Below are 22,830 nucleotides of genomic sequence, written 5' to 3' on the forward strand. Positions count from 1 at the left end.
GTCATCGCTTCTTTGTAGATTTTAATCATCTTCGTGAACTCAAAATCTGATATTTTCCATCACTAAATCTTGATGATGATAATGAGGATAATTTGGATGATGCAGATGTTGCTGTATGTAATTTTATGCTTGTACACGTGCATATTTTTGGCGATCATATTAAGAATACCAGCAATTGTTGTTGCAGCTGAAACATAAATTGTTACGACTGATGGTGCCATCACTAGCCATGGTGTTATTGATGATAATAATAAACCGGTTCCAGCAATAACAACATATACTGAATAAACAATTATGTCAACAACAATTACACGTCTGCAATATTTTTTCTTTTACAGTATATTCATCAACGATATATTGTAGTTTTGTTTGCCATTCACGTGCTTGATTATATCTGTAATGTTGCGCTGCACGTTAAACGTTGATCGGAATGTTCATTATTGTTTAATTAGGTGTGAATTTAACGACTAATTTAAGACACCAATATTAAATTAAGCCGAATTTTGTTTTTCGGGTTCCACAGTAAATGTTTCCTCGTAGTTTTGCTCCAAAATCAATAACATAAATCCTGAATATCCACCTGTTGGAGTCAGGAATGGATAATGCCATGAAAATGTGGTAGATATTATAAAGGTAATAGTACTAGAGCCTCTATATACCGGTAACCTCAGCGCGATGTTTGATATATTTATTAAGTGGTAACCATAATGCTTCTCCGGACGCTGCTCTATATACTACATTGTCTGTACTATTTTATGTCAGAGATTTTAATATCGACGGCTGGTGGTTTTCCTAAAATATAATTAACAAAACCCATTTATTCTTTTACAAAAGCCTAAAAGTGTGTTCACATGAATATTATAATCAGTTCTAAATGAAGTGATTTCATTATTAACTGTAATGAACGAGTTCATCTTTGGAAGGATGTACTTTTTCGTTACAGCGTCATTGTCTGGTTCTCCAATACCAGTACAATTATTATTTGTCATAATGAGATAACCAGTCATTGTATCACCGGATTTTTGTAGTCGCCACAAATGCTATCTAATATCGTTGACATAATAACACCGGGTTTGATTTTTCCATTATTATCAAACACAGCTATTCTATTTTCAGTTACTCCATTAATTTTTTACGATAATATCATTCAATAAAAGATTGCTTGTTTTTAATTTTCCTTGCTTATCTTGAAATACATCGTTTGGATCTACATATGCAAGATTTAATAATTTAGATATTTCATCACTAATCTGTTTACTTATATGTTCATGAGTTATTCCGTCGTTTTTTGTTTTTTGTTTATTATCAACCATTATGCTTTAAGATCTGTTTAAAACCACGCGTCTACTCGTGCACGATTTCATGAGTTGGTAATGTTGATGATGACACAGCGTCGAGTACAGCAATTACTTCACGGCTACATATTGGCGGGTCTGTATTGTTTGTGTTGGTAATGTTGAATACCAGACTGGAGTTTTTAATGAGTTTATGTCATTTATAAATTCTATTGTTTGAGCTAACCCATACGAATCAAAATAAATAATTCCACGTGGATCAATTGAGTATGCAACCCAAGTAATACCAGGACCGGAACAATTATCGAGATTAATAATTCAATATTGTTTGGTTGTTTTGGTAATTTTTTATATTTAATTTGTTTGCAGCATCAAGTAAATCAAAGTTTGACATCGGACGAATCAACAAACTGTTCCTGGAGTCCCTTTCCGTATCGATCTGGAATTCCATGTAGTCTTAGACCGCTTCCTCTTTTTTTAAATCCTTGTCCTGTCGCTTTCTTTAATGTCATCCCAGCAACAGTTCCAACAGCAAAAAGTGCAGCTGCTTTTTGCAAACGCTGGGCTGCAGCTGCTATTAACGCTGGTATAACTGAAAGAAGTGGAAATATACCGCCTGTTTTAATTGAGTCGTTAACTGCACCAGCAGAAAGATTGAATTTACCGCCTGTTTTTGATTGTTTGGCATTATTGAAATGCCTGAGTTGAGGTTTGACAACGATAATTTATTTTGACCACCTGTGATCTGGTCTTTTTTTAGTGATCTGTTTATTCCACGATTCATTGCTGAATTTGATTGAAGCCTTTTAATCTGACCAGAAGTCAGACTGACGCTAACATGATGATAAGACATTTTTTACAAGTAAGAAGTTATTTTCAATTGAAATGTTACATGTTTTCGATCGGTGCGTTAATAACTCTCATTCACCCGCCAGTGCCATTAAGTCTCATTGCTTTATCGATGAGTATAACTGTAAATGCTCTATAATTAACACCAGCTCCTCACACGAGCTTGTTTGAATAATTATATATGCTCTAATGAAAAATAATTGATTAGATATAATGTTGTAAAATCTAACTATGATATACGTAAACCAGTATCTATATTTTGATCACGTCCCATAAATGACATTAATCGATGATATGCACGTGCTACATAGTTATTTTCAAAATTTAACAATATATCTCCAGATGGCTCTTAATTACCATTTATACGTAAAGAAACTTCACTAACAATAATGTAAAATAATATCATATGACTACGTGTTTGAATTTTTAATCGATCAGCATTTTGTAAAGCGACAAATATATGCCTCGGTGCAGAAACTCCTTGTTGTGATGCTAAATGCCATGTAAATAACCCAGCAATATTACTTTGAGTGCTATCTGTAGTTACTGTTAACCATGATGATAATGATTTTCCTCCTGAATTCATAAAACTAATTAACTTTTCTTCTTCAGTAATTGTTGGAGTCATTACAGGCATCCACAGTGACAGTTTGAATAATATTACTTTACCAGCAGTATCAGGATGGGCTGGTCGCCAAATAGCATCATTATCATTACCTTTTCTTACAAGTACAACTGTATGTTTTGCTTCAAAGATAACGTTTTTGACATTTCTACAGAATCCAAAAATATGTGATAATGGAATTACACATGAAAATCTTCTACGATCACCTTTCATCATTGATTTACGTAGAGCAAATCCTAGGTTATAATTTGGATTGCTTCCATGAGCCACCGGCCACACAGCAACAGCAGCGGTGTCGTCATTGTTTTTTAGCCGTCTTATATTATACGGTCTGAAATCAGGAAAATTAATGTTATCTTTAGCAAACATAATTGATGGACCAGCTGATCTTGTATAATCATCTGAATATCTAGCCTAATTTAATATTGTTGTAGCAGCATCAACATCTTCATAATTCTTCCATCAGTAATGTATATAGCGCTATCAAACAATACCATAATTAAATTGTTAACAAAACCAACTATGGCATAGGCATCATATGGTGTTTTTAGGACAACGTCCGTTACAAATTCTCCTTCTTCTTCGATAAATGCTTCAGCAGGTAAAATATATCTCCTGGTCTCTTAAACTTGTAATTCGATTCGTCCAGGTTGAGCTGGTATACGTGCGTCATAAGAATAATATTGATAATCGCAAAAAGATTCATCTTCAAGAACTGGTACTACTATATCAAATGCTGGATCGGATATACGCTTTAAGATTTTATTATAACTATCTGCGTCTAACACTAAGACCTCTTCCTGAAATAAAACTTGAATTTGCTGGCATAATTTCATTAGTCAATTTTGCATGAACAACTCCATTAACAGCCAACTCTGCAAGGTTTTGATTGGCAGCTTGATTTATTATTATACTGATATTTGCAGACGTAACTTCAGTACTGGATAATTTTCATGGTTGTAGTTTTCTTCGTACTAATCGAGCTAATCTTTCTTTGATTGCTAAAAATACTTTTACTGACAACATTACCAACTTCGCTGATACCTTTATCGCTAATATCGTCAATAGCTTTCATTTATAATTTTTGTGCAATTCGTACTGCTTTTGGAGCTATCGTCTTGAATAAACCTTGAACAACATCACCAAGTCCATCTCCGTACAAAACTTTGTACGTTGATAATCGTGAATTTACTACTCTGATCATTTCAGGCGCGCGTTGAGCATTGTGTATAATCATTTTTTAAATTACATTGTTATAAGTATGATTTCACGCTTAGTGCCTGTATCAGATTCTAGCAGATTCTAATTGTTAGTAGTGACACCAGAACAGTAATCCCAGCATTCTGGATATTTGATAGCAGAGACTGTCGACAGGTTCGGTGCTATTGTTTATCTTCCCATGGCTAACTGAGCCCAGATAAAGCACAAATGTTAATTTAATTAAGATCTCTTATCTCTACCCCTTACTAAAACAAGAGCAGAGTGGTAGAGCAGGCAGTTTTTAGTTGGGCTTGGTACTGTAAGAAATATTGGTTTTCTAGTTTAGGTGAAGATTTTAGCTTTATTTTACATAAAGTTGTAGGATCCTTACTTGGTATTTGTGTGCCCTTTTGAACCCGAATATAACGTTTTGGTGGCAGCGGTACGGATTCCAATAATTCTGTGTGAATTATTTTGAATTTTTCAATACGTTGGAATTGTGTTTGACAATTCTGAAAGTTGTGATTTCAGCGAATTTATGTGTGATATTAGCAGTGAATAGTTGTACTGTGCGCATAACGCACAGTTGTTGATTGATAAATGCAGAGTGTGTATCACTGTAACGTGTGTACACGTTTGAGACCAGAAATTCACAGAAAAGAAAAGCTAGTCCAGTGGCTGTGAATACAGTGATATAACTTACAGCATGTACATAGAGTTTGTCCTTATAACGGTTGCTGATGATGTCGAAGTTGAGGGAGCAACGGTTGCTTCAGGACGACCACGAAGAAAAGAGGCAACACAGAATTTGATGGAATTTACAGAAGAGGAACTTAACCTTGAGCACATGCAACCACCCAAGGAAACAAAGCAAAAACCTAGTACAAAGAAAAATGAAAGAGAATTCGAGTTAAGACAAGGAGTTTGAATCGAAAATGGAAAGAGAGAAATTCAGATAAAAAATGAAGCGTTTGTAAATTGAGTTAGAAAGAATAAAATGTCAAGAAAACGCGACGGAAAAACATCTTCAATGCCATTTGAAGTATAGCTTCAGGCGTATGACCATGAACTAGGAGAAGATATTGTGACTTTCCTACCAAAGTCGGAATCAATTGCAAAACTTGCTAAGTGGTCTGACGCGTTTAAAGTATTACAGCTAGGAACTCTTTTGACAGGCACGGCTAGACATATTGCAACTCAAGCTTGTGGCGATTACCCGGAACTCAGGGAAGGACTGATTTGTCGCTTTGGGAAGAGACCGCATGAACATTTCATTGAGTTTATGAGCATGAAGAAGGAAAGCACCGAGACGTATCGTGACCAGGATTGATCACCACAAAAAGCGTTTCTTGGAGGACAGTGACCCTACTATTTGTGTGTGATTTGGAATTTTTAACTTAGCTTTAACAATGTTTCAGTCATATCACTACGATGTCTGTAGTGTGACAGTTTATAGTGATGTCTAGCACTGGGGCATCATGCCGCAGACATGTAATATCATGTCCTACCCAGTCACATTTCCTGACACCAGGCCGACCAGTCCTAACACTAACCTCTTTATGCTGAGCGCCAAGCGAGGCAGCCGTTAATACCATTTTTGTAAGTCTTTGGTATGACTCGGCCGGGGAACGAACCCACGACTTGCCGCAACCGAGGCGGACGCTCTACCTACAATGCCACCTGAGCGGTAATTTGTCTTCGTGGGGAATTTTTCACAGTGGATTAGGATGAACAAGGGCTCTAGTCCAGTTGTAGATGTTGCAGAAGATTATATTCCCACCAATGTACAACAGCAATGGCAAAATAATAAGTTTAGTCAAAATATGAATATAACTAGTAAGAGGACGAATATTCAGAACTTACAGCAGCAAGCGAAACTAACATCGACGAATGACCATTTGAAACATAAGAATAGGCAGTGTTAACGATGCAAGCAATAGGAACATATTGCAAGGTATTGTCCAACAGATGACATGAAACATCGTGGAAACTCAGCAGCTTGTTTTGTTAAGCCAACAATTGGTGAAAGGCTTATTTCAGAAACATGATGTTTAAATGGGTGCGAGGTTATGTTTGTGAAAGACACTGGATCAGATATGACCATGATAAGAGAAGATCTTGTTGTCGAGAGTTGCAAGCTGGAGGGGCACAAAGTTACGTTATACATTGCAGTGGGTCAACCATTTACCGCAAAGTTGGCGGTGACAGATATCGACACTACGTATTACAAGGGACCAGAGCAAGTGGGTCTTGTTTCAAATTTAGCCGGTGAAGCCCTGTTGGGGATGGATATACTTAGCAAGAAAGGGTCATTTGTTGTTAAAAGAACTCGACGATGAGAGGACTGTGGAAAATACTTACCAATATGAGGATGAGGATAAGACTGAAGTTGTCAACAACAACAACGAGACAGCAAATACTGATCAGCGTGATGACATTGAAGTTGACAAACTTTCAGTGATGAATGCGGACATGTTGTCGAAAATATAGATTGCGGATATTTCACTGCAAAGTATTAGAGAGAAGTCCTTTCCTACTCGTAAAGAGGCTGAGGAGGAACCAATGGCATTCTTCTGGGAGAATTATATTTGCGACGTAAATGGCAATCATGTGATGGTTCACATGGACGGGAGAAAATAGTGGTACCAGCAGGATTACAAAAAATGGTTATGGAGCTTGCACATGATCGACCCCTTGCAGGTCACCTTGGTTTCGAGAAAACAAGAGAGAGGATTCTCCAATCGCTCTTTTGGCCTGGAATGTTTTCCGATGTAAAAGGATATTGTACATCGTGTCATGAATGTCAGATGACTGAAAATCGGACTGCAGATGAGAAAGCAACAATGGTTTGCCCACCGATGATAACAGAACCGATCTCAAAAATTGCAATGGATAATGTAGGACCGTTATCAAGTTCGAAGTCTGGTAATAAATACATTCTGACGGTGGTTGATGATACAACGAGGTATCCCGAAGCTTTTCCATTGTAGGATATAGAGACAATCTGAGTGCAGCTGGAGCACTGATTGAGTTGTTTAGCCGTGTTGGTTTTCCAAAGGTCATATTAACACACAAAGGGACCAACTTCACTAGTACCTTATTGAAACAGCGTTATGAACTAGTGGGTATCGGTGGAATTACAACAACGCCTTATCACCCACAAGCGAATGGAAAGGTAGAACGTTTTAACGGGACGTTGAAGGAAATGTTGCGGAAGTTCTGTACAAACAGCAAGAATGAATGGGATGAGATGTTATCATTTTTGTTGTTTGCATACCGCAAAGTCCCACATGAGCAAACTAGATTTTCACCCTTTGAGATGTTGTATGGTTGGCCAGATAGAGGGCCAATGCAGATTTTACAAGGCTTGTTTACGGGAGAGGAGGATGTAAGGACGTCGACTGTGGAGCATGTTTTGAAAATGCGAGAGACGTTGGCTGATCTAACTGCTCTTGTCGAAGATAATATGTTGGATCGCCAAAAGAAAATCAAGCCACTGTATCATCATCACACGAAACCACGAGAATTTAGTCCAGGGGATAAAGTCGTTATGTTCTTGCCATCAGGATCGTCCAAGATGAAAGCACAATGGCAGGGACCTTTTTGCGTAGTCCGAAAGATAAACGATCTTAACTACCAGGTATCTGTACTCGGTAGGCGCGGTACGGTAACCGATCGTGTAAACTTACTGCGTGGATACAAGCGTGCTGTGATGCTAGCGACGAAGGCAGACGAGAACGATGGTGTGGATATTGATTTTCCTCCAAGAGCAGATGAAGGTGACGCTGACATTAAGCTGGTGGTAAACTTGACAAAAGAACAACGAGAGGATTTTATAAATCTTTGCAACGAATTTCAGGCTGGCCTGGTCGAATGAACATTTTAACTCACAGTATTAAGATAACTTCGGAGACACCAATTAAACAATGGCCATATATAATACCTTTCACGCAACGGAAAGAGGTGAAAGCAATATTGGATGAAATGCTAGAGCAAGGCCTCATTCGGCCCTCAATCAGTCCATGGAGTTCGCCTTGTGTATTAGTTGACAAAAAGGATGGAACTCTTCAGTCCCACGAACGGATGATCTATTTGAGAAGACTGGTTATGGAAGTTACTTGAGTCAGATAGATCTAACTAAGGGTTAACGACAAGTTCCTCTAGCTGGAGAATCGAGGAAAAAGTCTGCATTTGTGACTCCGTTTGGGCTATATGACTTTAGCATCATGCCCTTCGGATGAAAACGGCACCCGCCAGTTTCGCCAGACTCATCGACTTACTTGTGTCCGGACTACATAATGTCGCAACATATATTTTGACAAAATCATTGTGTCAAACGAAACTTGGTCATAACAGATAGAAAATCTACGTGCCTTGCTGCAACGTATACGGGAAGATAGCCTTAAAATAAAGCCGTCAAAGTGCGAGTTGAGTTTGGAGCAGCTGAGATCGCAGACCTCGGGCGATATCCAGTGATATATTCCAGGAGGGAAAAATAAGACAAACAACAATAAATTTAAAGCAATGCGTGACTTTTCATTACTCACAACGAAAAAAGGGAATACGCTCATTTCTTGGAATGGTTGGATGCTACAAAAAATTCATTAAGACCTTTGCCGAAGTAGCAGTACCATTAACTTCCATGACACAGAAAGGAAGACCAAATATACTTGTAAGGACTGAAGACGCCGTCCGATCCTTTAAAATGTTGAAGGATGATCTTACTAAGACCCCAGTCCTTATTGCACCGGTTGTCAGCAGGGAACTTATCGTGCAGACGGATGCTAGTGACACAGCAATTGGCCTTGTGCTAAGCCAGACAATGGATGGCGAAGAACATGCGGTGGCCTTTCTAAGCCGGAAACTTCAACCGCGAGAGCAGAAATATGCATCTATCGAGAAGGAATGTCTTGCGATCGTGTGGTGGATTGATTCTTTAAGTTATTACCTGTTGGGGACAACATTTGAAATCGTGACTGACCACAATCCATTGACATGGTTAAATAAAATGTGAAACAAGAATCAGCGTCTACTTAGATGGTGTTTGGCACTCCAGCCTTACAACTTCATTATAAAGCACAGGAACGGCAAACAACATGGGAATGCAGATGGACTATCGCGCATGTAACTGAAGTAAGTAGGAATTAAACGACAAAAGATACTGGTGTACTTAGTACACTTCAAGAGCGCCGAGAAACCTTCTTTAAGAGCTGAGGATTCCTGGATTTTTCGAAATTCAGTGTGTTTTGTTTTTGGAATCATAAAGAATTTATGCGAACATAGACGGTAACCAATTTGTTGGATTTCCTCGAACAGAACTTCTAAGCGATCAACATTAACAACAACACTGTCAGGACAAGTTCCTAATCCACTTTGTGTTTTCGGTTCAGGCGGTTGTCCAAGCAGTTGAGAATAATAAGCTTCATCTTCTTTTCTTCTTTTAATTTTTCTTCTCGTTCCCTTACATAATCATAAAATGATTGTTGAAACATTTTACTACCTGCATCTTCAGAACCAAATGTAATTAAAGCTATATTATTAATCCAACCATCTTTTGTCAAAGATCTATATTCAGGTTTTAAAACTGTATCTCTTTCAGCATAATTTGCAGCAATATCTTTTAATCTAGAATAATCCACATTCATATAAGTCTTTAAACCTTCAGTTGTAAATTTATTTTCAGCTTCAATTTCGACACTAGAAGGTAGTCGTTAAAGTTGAGAAAATTGTTTTTGTTTTTGTTGAGGAATTTGAGGAAGTTGTCGACGAGGATATCGTGATGGAGGAGAAGGAGATTGTGATTGAGCTTCAGTTACAACCTGTTGTATTTATTTATGTTGCTCTCTTTTTCTTACTTCTTTTTGAAAGTCTTGAAAATTAAGATCATCAGCTGAGAGAGAACTTTGTTTAGTAAAAATTAGATAAACATATCTAACCCAATCATCTTTTGTCCATGATCCAACATGTTTGGTTCTTACATATTTACTTATATTTTGATATTTTGCAGCAATATCGTAAACTTCTTCTGCTTTTGCATTTGCAATAGCATTTAAAACTTTTCTTCGTAAATTTATCTTGAAGAGTAACTTCATGGTTAGGTGTGTATTTGTTGTTTTTCTGACTCTGCATACAATCTATTTATCTCTGTAATATATCGATAATACATTATGCCATCATTTCTAACCTGTCCTTTGTTGAAATATATGCGATATACCCACTTAAAAAGTATCAATATTTACACCAGCAAACTCAAGTTTTAAAAGCAGACACGTTTTAAGAAAACCTACCATTGCAGCATTAGGTAAATTTTCCTCCTTAACTTTTCTAAGTTCTTCAGCAGCACCTTCTCTGAATTTTTTAATCAACACCATATTTTATTTCTTACTTTAAGTTTTATTCTTTATCCAAGATCTTTTTCTTTCACCAATACCTTCAAGTATCTCTTCTTCCTTATCAGGTGGTTGAACGGCAGCTATTCCAGCTGGAAGATCTCAAACTCTTTTTTGTCTGTTTGGTTCTTCTTGCTATTTTTTTAATCTGCTTAGCAGTTTTTGTTACTGCCGGAAGAAGACTTTCAGTGGCTTATGCAACTCTTTCAGTAGCCTTTGTAACAGGTTTAACGAATTGTTTTAACAACCTCCTCAATGAACTTGTGCATCTTCGAGTTCTTGAAGTTTTCGTTTACGAGCTTCACGAAAAGCAAGATATCTTCTGATTGCATCTAATCTTTCTCGAGTTAATCTACTAGTGTAAGATTCCATTATTCATATAATAAAGATTCAATTATTCACACATGTATAGCAGCAGAGAGGGTGCGACCAGAAATAAGTGTCCGGACAGGTAAACACAAATTTTGAAAAACACAAACGACATAGATAAAGTAACCCAATTATAGAAACTCTCGGTAAATTAAAGGCTTTGGTTTGACGTTATTGACCTTATTTTGTTTTTTGTTTTGTTTTCTTCTGTTGAGGTTTTTAAAGCAAGTGGTCTGCTCACCCTCTGTTCTGCTTCTTATGCAAAGCAATGAGAAACGTGTATGTGTGGGGGGTGTGGGTGCGTTTGTTTGTGTGATTTGGAATTTTGCATTTCAAGTTACTTTTTATGGTACATAAACGTTTAAATTCACAATTTTTCAGTCATATCGCTAAGATGTCTGCAGTGTGACAGTTTACAATGATATCAAACACTGGTGCATCATGTCGCAAACATGCAGCATGCTATCCCACATTATCCTGACACTAGGCCGACTAGTCCTAACACTGCAGAGTGCCTTGCGAGGCAGCTGTTAGTACTATTTTTTAAAAGTCTTTAGTATGACTCCTCTGTGGTTCGAACTCGCGGCCTAACATTAACCTCTTCATGCTGAGTGCATTGCGAGGCAGCTGTTAGTACTATTTTTAAAAAGTCTTTAGTATGACTCCTCCTGGGTTCGAACCAGCGGCCTTTTGTCCTCGAGGCGGACGCTCTAATCGCTAGGGACATGAGTTACATTAATGGAGCCATGAGGTACTACATGTTAGTCTTAAAAATAACCGAAGACTGATGTGAAAACGTTAACAATAATAAAAATAAATGGGACAATATTATGACTTTTCTCAGTTTATTTTGTTAAAGCGAACCATTTGATGTAGTTGTCTTATTTTTAAATATTTCTATGTTGTTTGAATGCAATTCATCAGATTGTGAGTAAATGCCCGAATTGTTTTGCTAACCGAGTTTAAGAAATATAGTGCCTTATGAACATCTAACAGAGTTTCTTTTGTTCCATTTTCATCATGTATCGTATTAAAAAAAAATATAATCTAAGCAGTAATGCCAATATTATACAATATTTGCTTTCAAGTTTTAATTATATTTTTGTGGTCAGTTTAAGCTTTTTGCTCAAGATTATGTGCATGACAAAATTTAAATATGACAATAAAGAGACCGTGTTTCATCTGGATTGCGCAGTACATTTTTTTATTGTTTCCATGCATGTAGAAATGTAATAATTTTCTAGTCATCTTTCCACGATGTTTATATAGGAGATTAAAAGCTATTAAGTTTTTGTTTTACTTACTTTTGTTAGTGGATCTAATGGCAAATATAGAGTTTATTCTTTAACACAAAACAGATTTTTAAATTGAAAAGTGCTAGGATTCTTATAACTGCATTAGGCAGCATCTGAATAAATATATCTTAAAGTTGGTATCTAAGTCCGTGTTTCGGGGGGTTTATGGCGTTACGTTGGTGTGTAAGGTCGCGATTAAGGAAATAGGGCATTATGTTGGTTTTTAATGCTGTTAGGGGTATGTGGTGTTAGGTGAGAGCAAACTTATGTTAAATGAAAAGTAAAGCTCATAACAAAATACAACGCAATTTGTGGATACAATAAAATGAAACTCTTTGTTCCAGAAGCTACACTATTTGGATGATGAGGTGGTTGACGTTTGATATTTAATAAGAGCTGTGTTCTGAAAAAGAAATCGATAAAAAGGGGCAGAATCAATTCATTCTGGATCCTTCACGATATGCATTCTCCTTTAATTTTATTCGAAATATATTGTCATTTCAAGCTACCGGACAAGGAGAAATCAATATCCTAATTCGTAATCATCGTGATATGCATCTAAATATGTATACAAAGGAACATAAATTGTCTGGCTGCAGCGCATATTGTATTTGATTTCAACATTCTTGAGCCTCTTGTCTCATTTTATGCCAATAAATTAAATCAGTTGGGCTTTTTTGCTATTCTTGTTCATAGCTTTTTGCCATAAATTACAAGTAAAATTAGAGAGAATAGAAGGGGTACGGGTCATTCTCTCTCTCTCTCTCTCTCTCTCTCTCTCTATATATATATATATATATATATATATATATATATATATATATATATATATATATATATATATATATATATATATATATATATATATATATATATATATATATATATATATATATATATATATATATATTGTACGCTTCAATAACTTTATAACTGAAAACATTATGCTTATGCTTGTTATTTAGAACTTGCCATATCTAACCGGATTTGTCCTATCCAATGTTTATAGTAGTTATTCAGATCTTGCATTTGATAACCTAATCTGCCCTTTCAGACGTTTATATTACCTATTTAGAACTTGCATTTAATAATCCATTCATTTCCAGTTCCCCGTAATGGAATCGACTACTGTAATAGCTTGTACGTGCTTTCTGAATATTAAGCATATTATCTACAACCTAAATTACGAATCGTGAATTCTAGTTGACATTTTAATTTTCAGTTAAGTTTTAAAAAAGTTCATTATATAGCTATTTGTAATATACTTATTTTTTTACATGACGCAATATAAAGAATTTGTTACATGATGTATTTGTAATAGACTGCGTTTTTAACATGATGTGTTTGTTATATGCTGAGTTTGTCACATCATACGCCGAGTTTGTCATATGATATGCCAAGTCGTATGATATGCCGCGTTTGTTAAATGATATGCCGAGTTTGTCACATGATCAAATGTTGATAACTGTACACTCGTTAGAATAAAATATTAGACCCAGCACCATCATAATTAATATAACTTTCAACACTTCAATGATCGATAATTGCTTTCTCTTAGCATATATTACGTTCTTACTAAAACTGAAGTGGATTTATTGTCATCAAAGAGCACACTTAATAATGATATCTGAGCAGTTTTGGCAGTTACGTTTCCTTAAATGAAAGTCTTGTGCAGAGTATAGTGTTAAGTTGAAATTGTAACTCATAACTCGTGTTACTTCGCTCCACTTAGTTTTGCAGCTGTGTTCGATTAATTGATTTAACGTCCATTTAATGAGCTAACGTAAATGCAAAATTCGTGTTAACCTCTCACCTCAGAAAACAAGTAAATGATATTACAGTTTATGAAATATGGATGATTAAAAGCACTCGTTTAATAATGAGATGTCGACAATAAACAACTACTCAAAATATACAAGTTTAATACTTCACTTCAAAGAAACAAATGTACCACATGCAAACCTTGGCAGAAATCTATTTACTAATTTGCCACGTTATAAACTTGACGGAAAGCTGTTCACTAATTTGCCACACGAAAATCGTGATATGAATTTATTTACCGTGTCTTAATTTTTTTATTTTTTTTACAGGAGAGAAATCATATCCGGAAATACAAGTCAGTTCAATCAGTTTGATGTCCTGTAGAGAACAAGGTTAGGATCTGATAAAATCCAGAGCGGACTTAAAGCAGGAATAATGCGGTCAATAGGTATTGTAGAGAGCATCGTTGATAAGAGCTGTCACGCACATACAGCTCTGTAAATCAAGCCTTTTCTCTCGTGACAACAATATTGATATAGCAGTATGCAAAGCTTTGACACATCACAGTATTCCGAAGCATACTAAGAAAAGAACGCCCTTCATTGGCAGCTTCAAAGTTGCAGACGTATCTATGTAATTATGTTATGCTTTTCTTGGATTCCATAATTTTATACTAGGCTGTACATAATGACCAATGCTATGGTGTAATGACAGGGACGATTTCCGGAGTTTAAAAATCGATGTCAAATGATGCTATACAGGTAAAGATCAATAATTTCGAAAAGAAAAGGTTCAAACATCGATGGAATTAATTCAGAACCTGTGTTTTATGCAATTACTGGACTGTATTCCAAGGAATTACTGAGTTAACAAGAGCGCAGGATGGATATCTGTTGAAGGACTTAATTTTTTGCAAGATATTATCTATCACATCTTCTCGCAGAATTGAAGGAATTATCTACCAACTTTCATTTTGTCTATCGTCATTTACGGTTCTGGCAAATAATGTGGAAGGAGTTTAATTAGAGGTGCGATATCGATGATAGAATAAGGCCAAGAATAAGGCTAATCGGATTTGGAGAAAGAATTGCAAATGAAAGGAATGCCTGAAAAGATTTCTCTGTGAGATATAGTCATCGGCTATAAGGTACCTTCATTTTGTTTGACAAATACAGTTACTTATTTTTAGTACTTAAATTTTCTATGAGTAATATAGACTTAAACAAATTTGCATATCTTTTAATCCTTAGAAGCTTACTGTTGATTTTTTTTTTAAATCTATAAGTCCTTTATCTCAAAATTAGTCAAAATGTGTACAGAATACAGATACAGACATATGGAATTCCAAGTATCTGACATTAAGACTTTTAATTTAATACATGACTAATTTATTTTTTAAAAAAACGAGCAACTTATCTCCATGACTTGTGATTAATGATATATCTTATATTCGTCATGACAAAAGTGTGCTGTTGTGGTGGATTTATCGCATTAAAGTACTTTTTCGAACGTAGAACTATATTAAGAAGCAATGTGTTGAATTAATTGAAATGCTATGAATCTGCAGTAAATGATCGATGTTGAATGAGAATTTTGCCAACAATAACAGCTATGTCCCAGGATGTCCAAGCGCAATTTTCAGTCTGGTCCGGATGTTTGCAGGCTCTCACATGCACCGACCATGTTCCTCTGGTAGTGTTGATGATAACCGTCTAATTGAGGAGGGAAGGAAACAGTAATGTGGCAGTGATTATGTTCCATTCTGCTTCATATTCATAAACAATAAGGAAGTAACGGTTTATGAAATAAAATTGTTAAATGTAATAAATAGTTTCCATATTGCTATTATATGACTCTCCGACGTAATCTAGCAGAAGGAAATAGTTCACATGGTTCTAGAATTTAAAGATAACGTAGCATGTGTTGTGCTGTTTTATCTTTGAACGTTTATTGAATCGATGAACTCGATTGTGCTTTCATCGTCTCATGATCAGAAAGTCTAATTTCGTAAAGACCCAAACTGTCTGCTTGTTGTTGATTTATAATTTGAGGCTAAATTGTAATGAACATTTCTTCCAGAGGACTACGGTTTATGTGCATGCACTATAATTTGTAATCTAATGTGAGAAGAATAGAATAGAAAAAGGTAAAAACAAAATATACGGAAACTTTGTCACGCCACCTGGATTTACATTATTGCTACAAAGTACTTATCATAAATGTTAATGAAAGCTTCATTTATCCCTGCATAATTGTTAACACGTGCATGTTTCCCTCATGATTATTGACCGTCTTAGACACATTTTAGTCGTTAATCCTCTGTCTGTGCACATGAAACAGCAAAAAGTTTCATCCAGCCCATTATAACCAGAATAAAGTTACTGTTGATAGAACCTCAGTCTTCATGTCCAGTTTACCGACGGTGATCTACATTTCCGAGGAAGAGCCTGAAACCGAAAATAGGCCATCCTGCATCTCGTGCGGACGTAATCCCTGTTCCGCAGCCTTGAACAGGAGTATGGATGTCCTGTCGATGATTAAGTATTCCATCATAGCAGATGAGGCAAATCCAATCACGAAGTATTTTGAAATCCGGGGACAGGTGGCAAGTTGCGGGCCGGAAATGGTTTGGAAAATCTATGATGCTGTGCGAATAGATGATCTGAAGGTAAATATCAATTTATTGCAATTCATCTTCCTCCTCATCATTTTTTATATCTTATTTGACATAGTCTTGAAAAATAAAGTTATCATTATTCCCTTTACCACTAATTTATCCAATTCAGTTGAGGGGAACCAGTACTAATCACCAAGATGAACATTGCTTGTCAGAAAACACAGAATAACCCAACCACATCATATATATGAAAATTTAGCTGTATTTTGTACGTTTTACACACATACACACATTTTTACAATAAAAGTTCGAACAATTCACCACATTTTGCTTGCAAAATGTAAAACTTACTACCCTCTTTTTTCTCTTTCGTGAATTCATTTCTCTAATTATTGTCTCATTTACTCCAAGTCGCTGAAAATAAAATGATAATAATAATAACAGCTGTGGCATTTTATGTCAGTAAGTAATGGATTAAACTAAATAAAAACATTATTGAAAAATGAGCACTACTTTTAATACTAAACCTGTTAAACACTAAATGTAAGCAAGCACATTAAATCTATTGATTTTCGTAAAATATGGTAGTCATGTTCTTGTTCCATTAACAATTTTTATTTTCTTATGACGAAAGAAATAAGCATTAAAAAGTTTGTATTCGTGAGGATCACTTGAATATCGTCACATCACTAAAGTCACAGACACTTGCAAAATGGCTAAAACGTTTTCCAGAGACTTTTTTGGCATTCTAATGGAAACCATTGCAAAGAAAATGCTCGAATTACGTAACATTGAAAACAAAATTGAGTTTGGATAAAACAAAACAACACATATGGCTCAATAGTTTAAGTTATATGGATATTGGTTTTTGTTATGCACAGAGCAAATGACTATTGTCTTACTCGTGCGTACGAAAGTCACTGCTTTCAACAATGATGGATTCCAATAGGGGCAATGTCATTATATTCCAGAATGGTCTAATTGTGTACTCTGAATTGCCGCTTGGGGTTCCTTTATATATTCAGGAAGCAGAGATAGCGCATCGCAGCATTTGCATTGTTAACATCATTTTCTTATCTGGCATACCGTAAAAGATGCCAAATAATAAAATGATAAAGTTCTGATTATTACCCATTAGTTATTAACATTTATAGTTGTACGATAACCTATTGGGCTAAATCGGTTAGCAGTTTTTAATTAAAAAGTTCTTATCGTATATATTCTCTCTTATGCAAACACGTTGGTGATAATTCGTATAACAATACTTGGTTACTTAAAGTCAAATCTATATTTGATGATGTGGGTTAAGTTATGTATTGAGAAATCAAAGTTTTGTATCAGTTAAATGGTTTAATTCGGTAGAAGATTTACTGAAAGATCAATGCATACAATCTTGGGCAGCTAACATCAATACGTCGTCTAAGGGTCTAAATTACTGGCTATTTAAAACTAGTTTAGATTTAGAAACCATATAGTTCTCATTGTCAAAAGGTACATCAAAACACTTTATTATGTTTTAGGTCTGCAAATCATAGCTTTCACGTATAATCTGGTAGGTTGGCTAATGTTCCTTACTTCAAAATATATTGCACACTGTCAGTGAAAACAAATTGGGATATATATATATAATAATCTTTTAACATCTTTTTATTTTCACGATGAAATACAAAACTTTCTACCTTTTATTTACACTGCCAGAACTAACGTTTATAAATATAACTTATTAATGAATACAGGTAACGTAGGACTCTTAAAAATATTTGCAGATTCTTAGATATTTTTCTCCAAATATTATAACCATATTAAGCATTATGTAATGCCATCAAACGCTGTATAGTTATGTTCTTTTTCTTATATACCTCAAGTGTTGTAACATTTACAACCTGAGTATAATAAAGTCTTGTCTTATCTTGTGCGCGGGCGAGGGGATTCACGATTGGCGTATCTAGTCCATTACGAAATGAAATTAATAAACTTGACACGTTTTGGATGAGCTCGGAGAGGTAACAGGGTATATTAACAATCGTTCTTAGGCATATTAATATATTTACACAGATAATTAAAAAAGAAAATCGTACGTTCAGGCACAGGAGAGAGGGGGGGGGGATGAGCGGTAGATTAAAATGACACAGAAAGATACCGAGTTAAACCTGAAATTGAATTTCATGATTTAGTTTCAAGTAATATTAACCATGAAAGAGAAAAGTTGTAAACTTAAACCGTGGGGCTTCCGTAGAGAAAGAGGGACCAAATAGAAAGATTAAAGCATATACCTCTGGACCGAGACAGGGAGACAGATTGGTTATTCTTCGAATCATGAAAATTTTCCAAATTTGTTATTTATTTCAGTTATGATTTAACTTCATTTTGTCCAGACAAGTATAATTCAATTACGAGGTAAATATCAAACTTCTACTATTAATTAATTGATGGGGTATAATTGGGGCTTTTAAAGACTTCGTGTAATGTCAGATGGATTCTTCTAATACAAATGACAGCGAAACTCACGTGTATTGAATATACAAGAATCTTTTAAAATTATTGTTTAAAAATGTTCAAATATCCTATGATTACAACAATACTTGAATTTCTTTAAATTTAGTTTCCGGCTTTTACTATGGTGCCAGCGGTTTTCATGCCTTTTTGTGATTAGAGGGTTTAAAGAGACATACATTGTCTTTCTTGTGGCTATTCTGGATTTGGACACATAAGCCAGTGTTTAATATATATATATATATATATATATATATATATATATATATATATATATATATATATATATATATATATATATATATATGTGTCAAGGTTAGTTAATTGTACATATTAGGAGTATACAAATCATTTGAGCAATGTTGCATAATGAAAAGAAAGTATTATTGGGACTATCGTTGATTGTTATGCGTATAGTGTACAGTTCCCATTGATATTGATGTCACAACCTTGCGGGTTCGTATTTTCAAAATGTCTCGGCTGTTCTTGTCTCGGTGGTAATTAAATAACCATGTCTCCTGATCCAGTGAATCAATGTGCGTCTTCGTCTTTGCAGTGCATCCGAATGTCGAAGAAATTAAGAGAGCATTCGGGTGTACCTTTATAAAGTAGACATTCTATTTATTTCGTCTGTAGTGTATTATATTCGATAAGTCAACATGTGAATTTAGCTCATCTAGCCAAATCTCTCAATTGCAGGACAGCTTTCAATTCATTTTATAAATTTAATATTAGAGCTTGATTCATCTGAGATCTATATTTATGCCATTATTGGTACATATTATGTTCAGTATTTTAAGTTTAAAATGTTTCATATGTCAAGACGTTAACATGTCGCTTTCAGTGAATTTGGTTCGTCCAAAAAACATCATGATGTTCTCACGCACAATTCTCATTATCGATTAGCTGCGACCCCTTCCGGATGACAAGTGTGGTTTAAATGTCAACCAAAGCAGGAGTTAATAAACTCACATCTCGTATAAAAAGAATGTCGACAAATGATAGTCTCCCGCTGACACAGAGTTTTCTCATCACAATATTCTTCCAAATCTAATAATGCAAATATCTGGCCACAAAACGTTCAATCTTGAATTAGAGAAACCCCTTTATCGTATAGATTTAGTACAATTTCTGTATCCAGTAACCATTATCTCACACGACAACTGAAATGCTTTTTTGTTCTGCCGTATCAAATACTACGACTGTGGTGAATGCCCAATAGTGAAATCGACACACTTTTCGGTGGAGAAGATATAAACAGTCTCATCGAAATATCACCTTATCTGCCCCGGTTGTTTTGAATCGAGCGAACAATGTGGCATCAGACGGCAATTCCCACTGTAAATCTTACTAATTATCGGATTGTGATTGTTTCCTCTCAAGTGAGGGACTATGTTTTGCACGAGCAAGAATTGCAAGGTTCAGCGTCTAAGCCAGAATTTAATGAAATGCCGAAAATTATCTGTTCGTCTTGTTATTCATACTCTTTCCACTAAAATCATAAACTAAGCATTAAACGTAATCGCAAATGGGTGATGATTTAATATTAAATTTATGAAGCTAATTTAGCCGTTTGGTAAAATACAATCATTTCCACATATGTTCATCGCAGATAAAGTTAATGAAACTCGCAAATAATGTCAAAGATATAACGTTTTAGACTAATCTCATACACTTCGCTTGAAATTAGCTCTCGTGTAAGATTGCCAATAATTTTAACGTTATATCTCTTGATCAATAAAGTAGTCAATGCCCGCACTGTCCGAGAGAGAAAGGGGGATGCTTTGCAATATCACACGTGCCATAAAATTATCCCCGAAGAATTGGTTAATTTCAATTCAAACAGATTTGCAAAAACATTGGGGTTGTAAAAGGGCATTCTGAAGCAGAATAAGGAGTGGTGTGTGGCATCAGGAAGAAAAATAAGAATGTATGATATTTGATTAAGCATGCATTTTGGGGGTAGGGTATGGGTAGTATGTCTTTTACCCTAAATTACATATTCTTTTAATTCGAGCAATTTGTTTTATGATCGGTAGTGACTTACTTTCAATATTGACGTACTGAGAGGGGTGAATAGTATGTGCACTATCAACAACTTACTAATATATATTAATGAAGAAACTATCATAGAGCACCTACAGGGAAGTAATTACTATTTTATAGTGATTAATTGTTCCTCTCCCGTTTTCAAAATTCATTCGAATGAGAAGTTCTCTAATTTATCAAAATAAAAGCACTCTTTATGATGGTTTATTACAGTTGTGTGCGGACTATGGATATAGAATAGATATTACTTACAAGCTTTATACACGTGTGTAGTGGTTGTGAGTTTCGATGTGTTTGATTTGAAAGCTTGTTTAATCGCAAGGCAGATCTTTAAGTCTCACCCCAGTCGTTTGTGTTTCTTTGTTTTTATACAGTTAGATGTTTATTATAGAAAGTGTGTGATTTGGATTTTTAACCTTGTTCTAATAATGTAGCCATTTCTTTGCGATCTCTGCAGTGTGACAGTTTATAATGATGCCGCAGACATGTTTCATCAAGTCCCACCAATCCAAATGACATTATCCTGACAGCAGGCCGACCAGCCTTAACACTAACTGTTAATGTTGAGCGCCAAGTGAGGCAGCTGCTAAACCCTTCTGAATAAGTTTTGGTATGCTTCGGCCGCGGTTATTGAAAATCATTTATTGTTAATGTATTTCAGATTAAATATAGTTTTATAGTTTTCCTTCTATTTTCATGAAAAGAAAATGATGACGCTGCTTTTGATTGTGCTTTTATATTTATTTTCCATTCCACCTGTAAACCTAAGTTTTTATTTTTCACAAGACAGGTAATTAGGTAGATTTGCTATGTGGATGCGAAACTTGAAGTAAACACGATCTAGGATTCAAGGAGATAACTCATGCTTTCATTTCGGGTATCACCCTTGTTTTATAAAAGAATGACGTGATATCTTAATTAAAGACCATTACACGATGCAGTCTTGAATAATACAAGCCACATTTGTTGCAAGTCTTTTTAAAACGTACCCAATTGCACAGCCGTATTTAATCAAGAAATAATTAATAGTTTCTGGAATTCCTGTGGGACGTACAAATGGTACAGTTTGTTTCTGAATAAAGCCACATTTGTTGCAAGTCTTTTTAAAAAGTACCCAATTTCACAACCGTATTTAATCATGAAATAATTAATAGTTTCTGGTATTCCTGCGGGACGTACAAATGGTGCCGTTTGTTTCTGAATAAAGAACATGCACACGGATAACAGGAGAGACAATTAAGGAACAAACACGATTCTGTTTAATTTTCCAATGTTTAATCTACGGCGAATGTCTCTAAAAGTTTAAAAATACGACATCAAGTGTAAATTCTCTCTTCAATCCTAATCTACCCTATTTTGCTCATTTTCGCACAAACGTCAATATTGTTGTACAGTTAGAAACCTTGTGTTGATAGTCACTAAGATTTTCATGGTGAATTTTGATAAATTGTACATTCCCCTTGAAGAAAGTTAAGACAAGGCAGTTTCATCAAATTTGTTAGAAAAGATGCAAAACAACATACATGTAAATCAAGAGCATTGCCAATTCCAAACAAATCCTATATGCAGAACTAGGGCATTGATGATTCTACACAAATCCTATATGTAAATCTGGACCATTGACAACCTCAAACAATTCCTATTAAATCTGGACCAGTGACAGCCCAAAACAATTCCTAATAAATCTGGACCATTGACAGCCCCAAACAATTCCTAATAAATCTGGACGATTGAACAGCCCTAAACAATTCCTATTAAATCTGGACCATTGACAACCCCAAACAATTCCTTATAAATCTGGACCATTGACAGCCCTAAACTATACCTATTAACTCTGGACCAGTGACAGCCCAAAACAATTCCTATTAAATCTGGACCATTGACAGCC

General features: G+C 35.3%; 1 protein-coding gene across 3 annotated transcripts in view; it reads left to right on the plus strand.

Moving 5' to 3' along the window:
• The window catches only part of LOC149807119 (SCY1-like protein 2), a 306,382-nt gene that overhangs the window by 108,593 nt on the left and 174,959 nt on the right, over positions 1–22,830 (plus strand). For all 3 annotated transcript variants that reach the window (XM_089962284.1, XM_089962277.1, XM_089962291.1), the window contains exon 2: positions 14,113–16,451. In XM_089962284.1, coding sequence (XP_089818410.1) covers positions 16,188–16,451 — 264 coding nt within the window. In that variant the 5' untranslated portion in view covers positions 14,113–16,187. The remainder of the gene's footprint in view (positions 1–14,112; positions 16,452–22,830) is intronic.

Source organism: Sinohyriopsis cumingii, chromosome 1 (assembly GCF_028554795.1).
Source record: "Sinohyriopsis cumingii isolate HCF-2022 chromosome 1, ASM2855479v2, whole genome shotgun sequence".
Lineage (NCBI taxonomy): Eukaryota > Metazoa > Mollusca > Bivalvia > Unionida > Unionidae > Sinohyriopsis > Sinohyriopsis cumingii.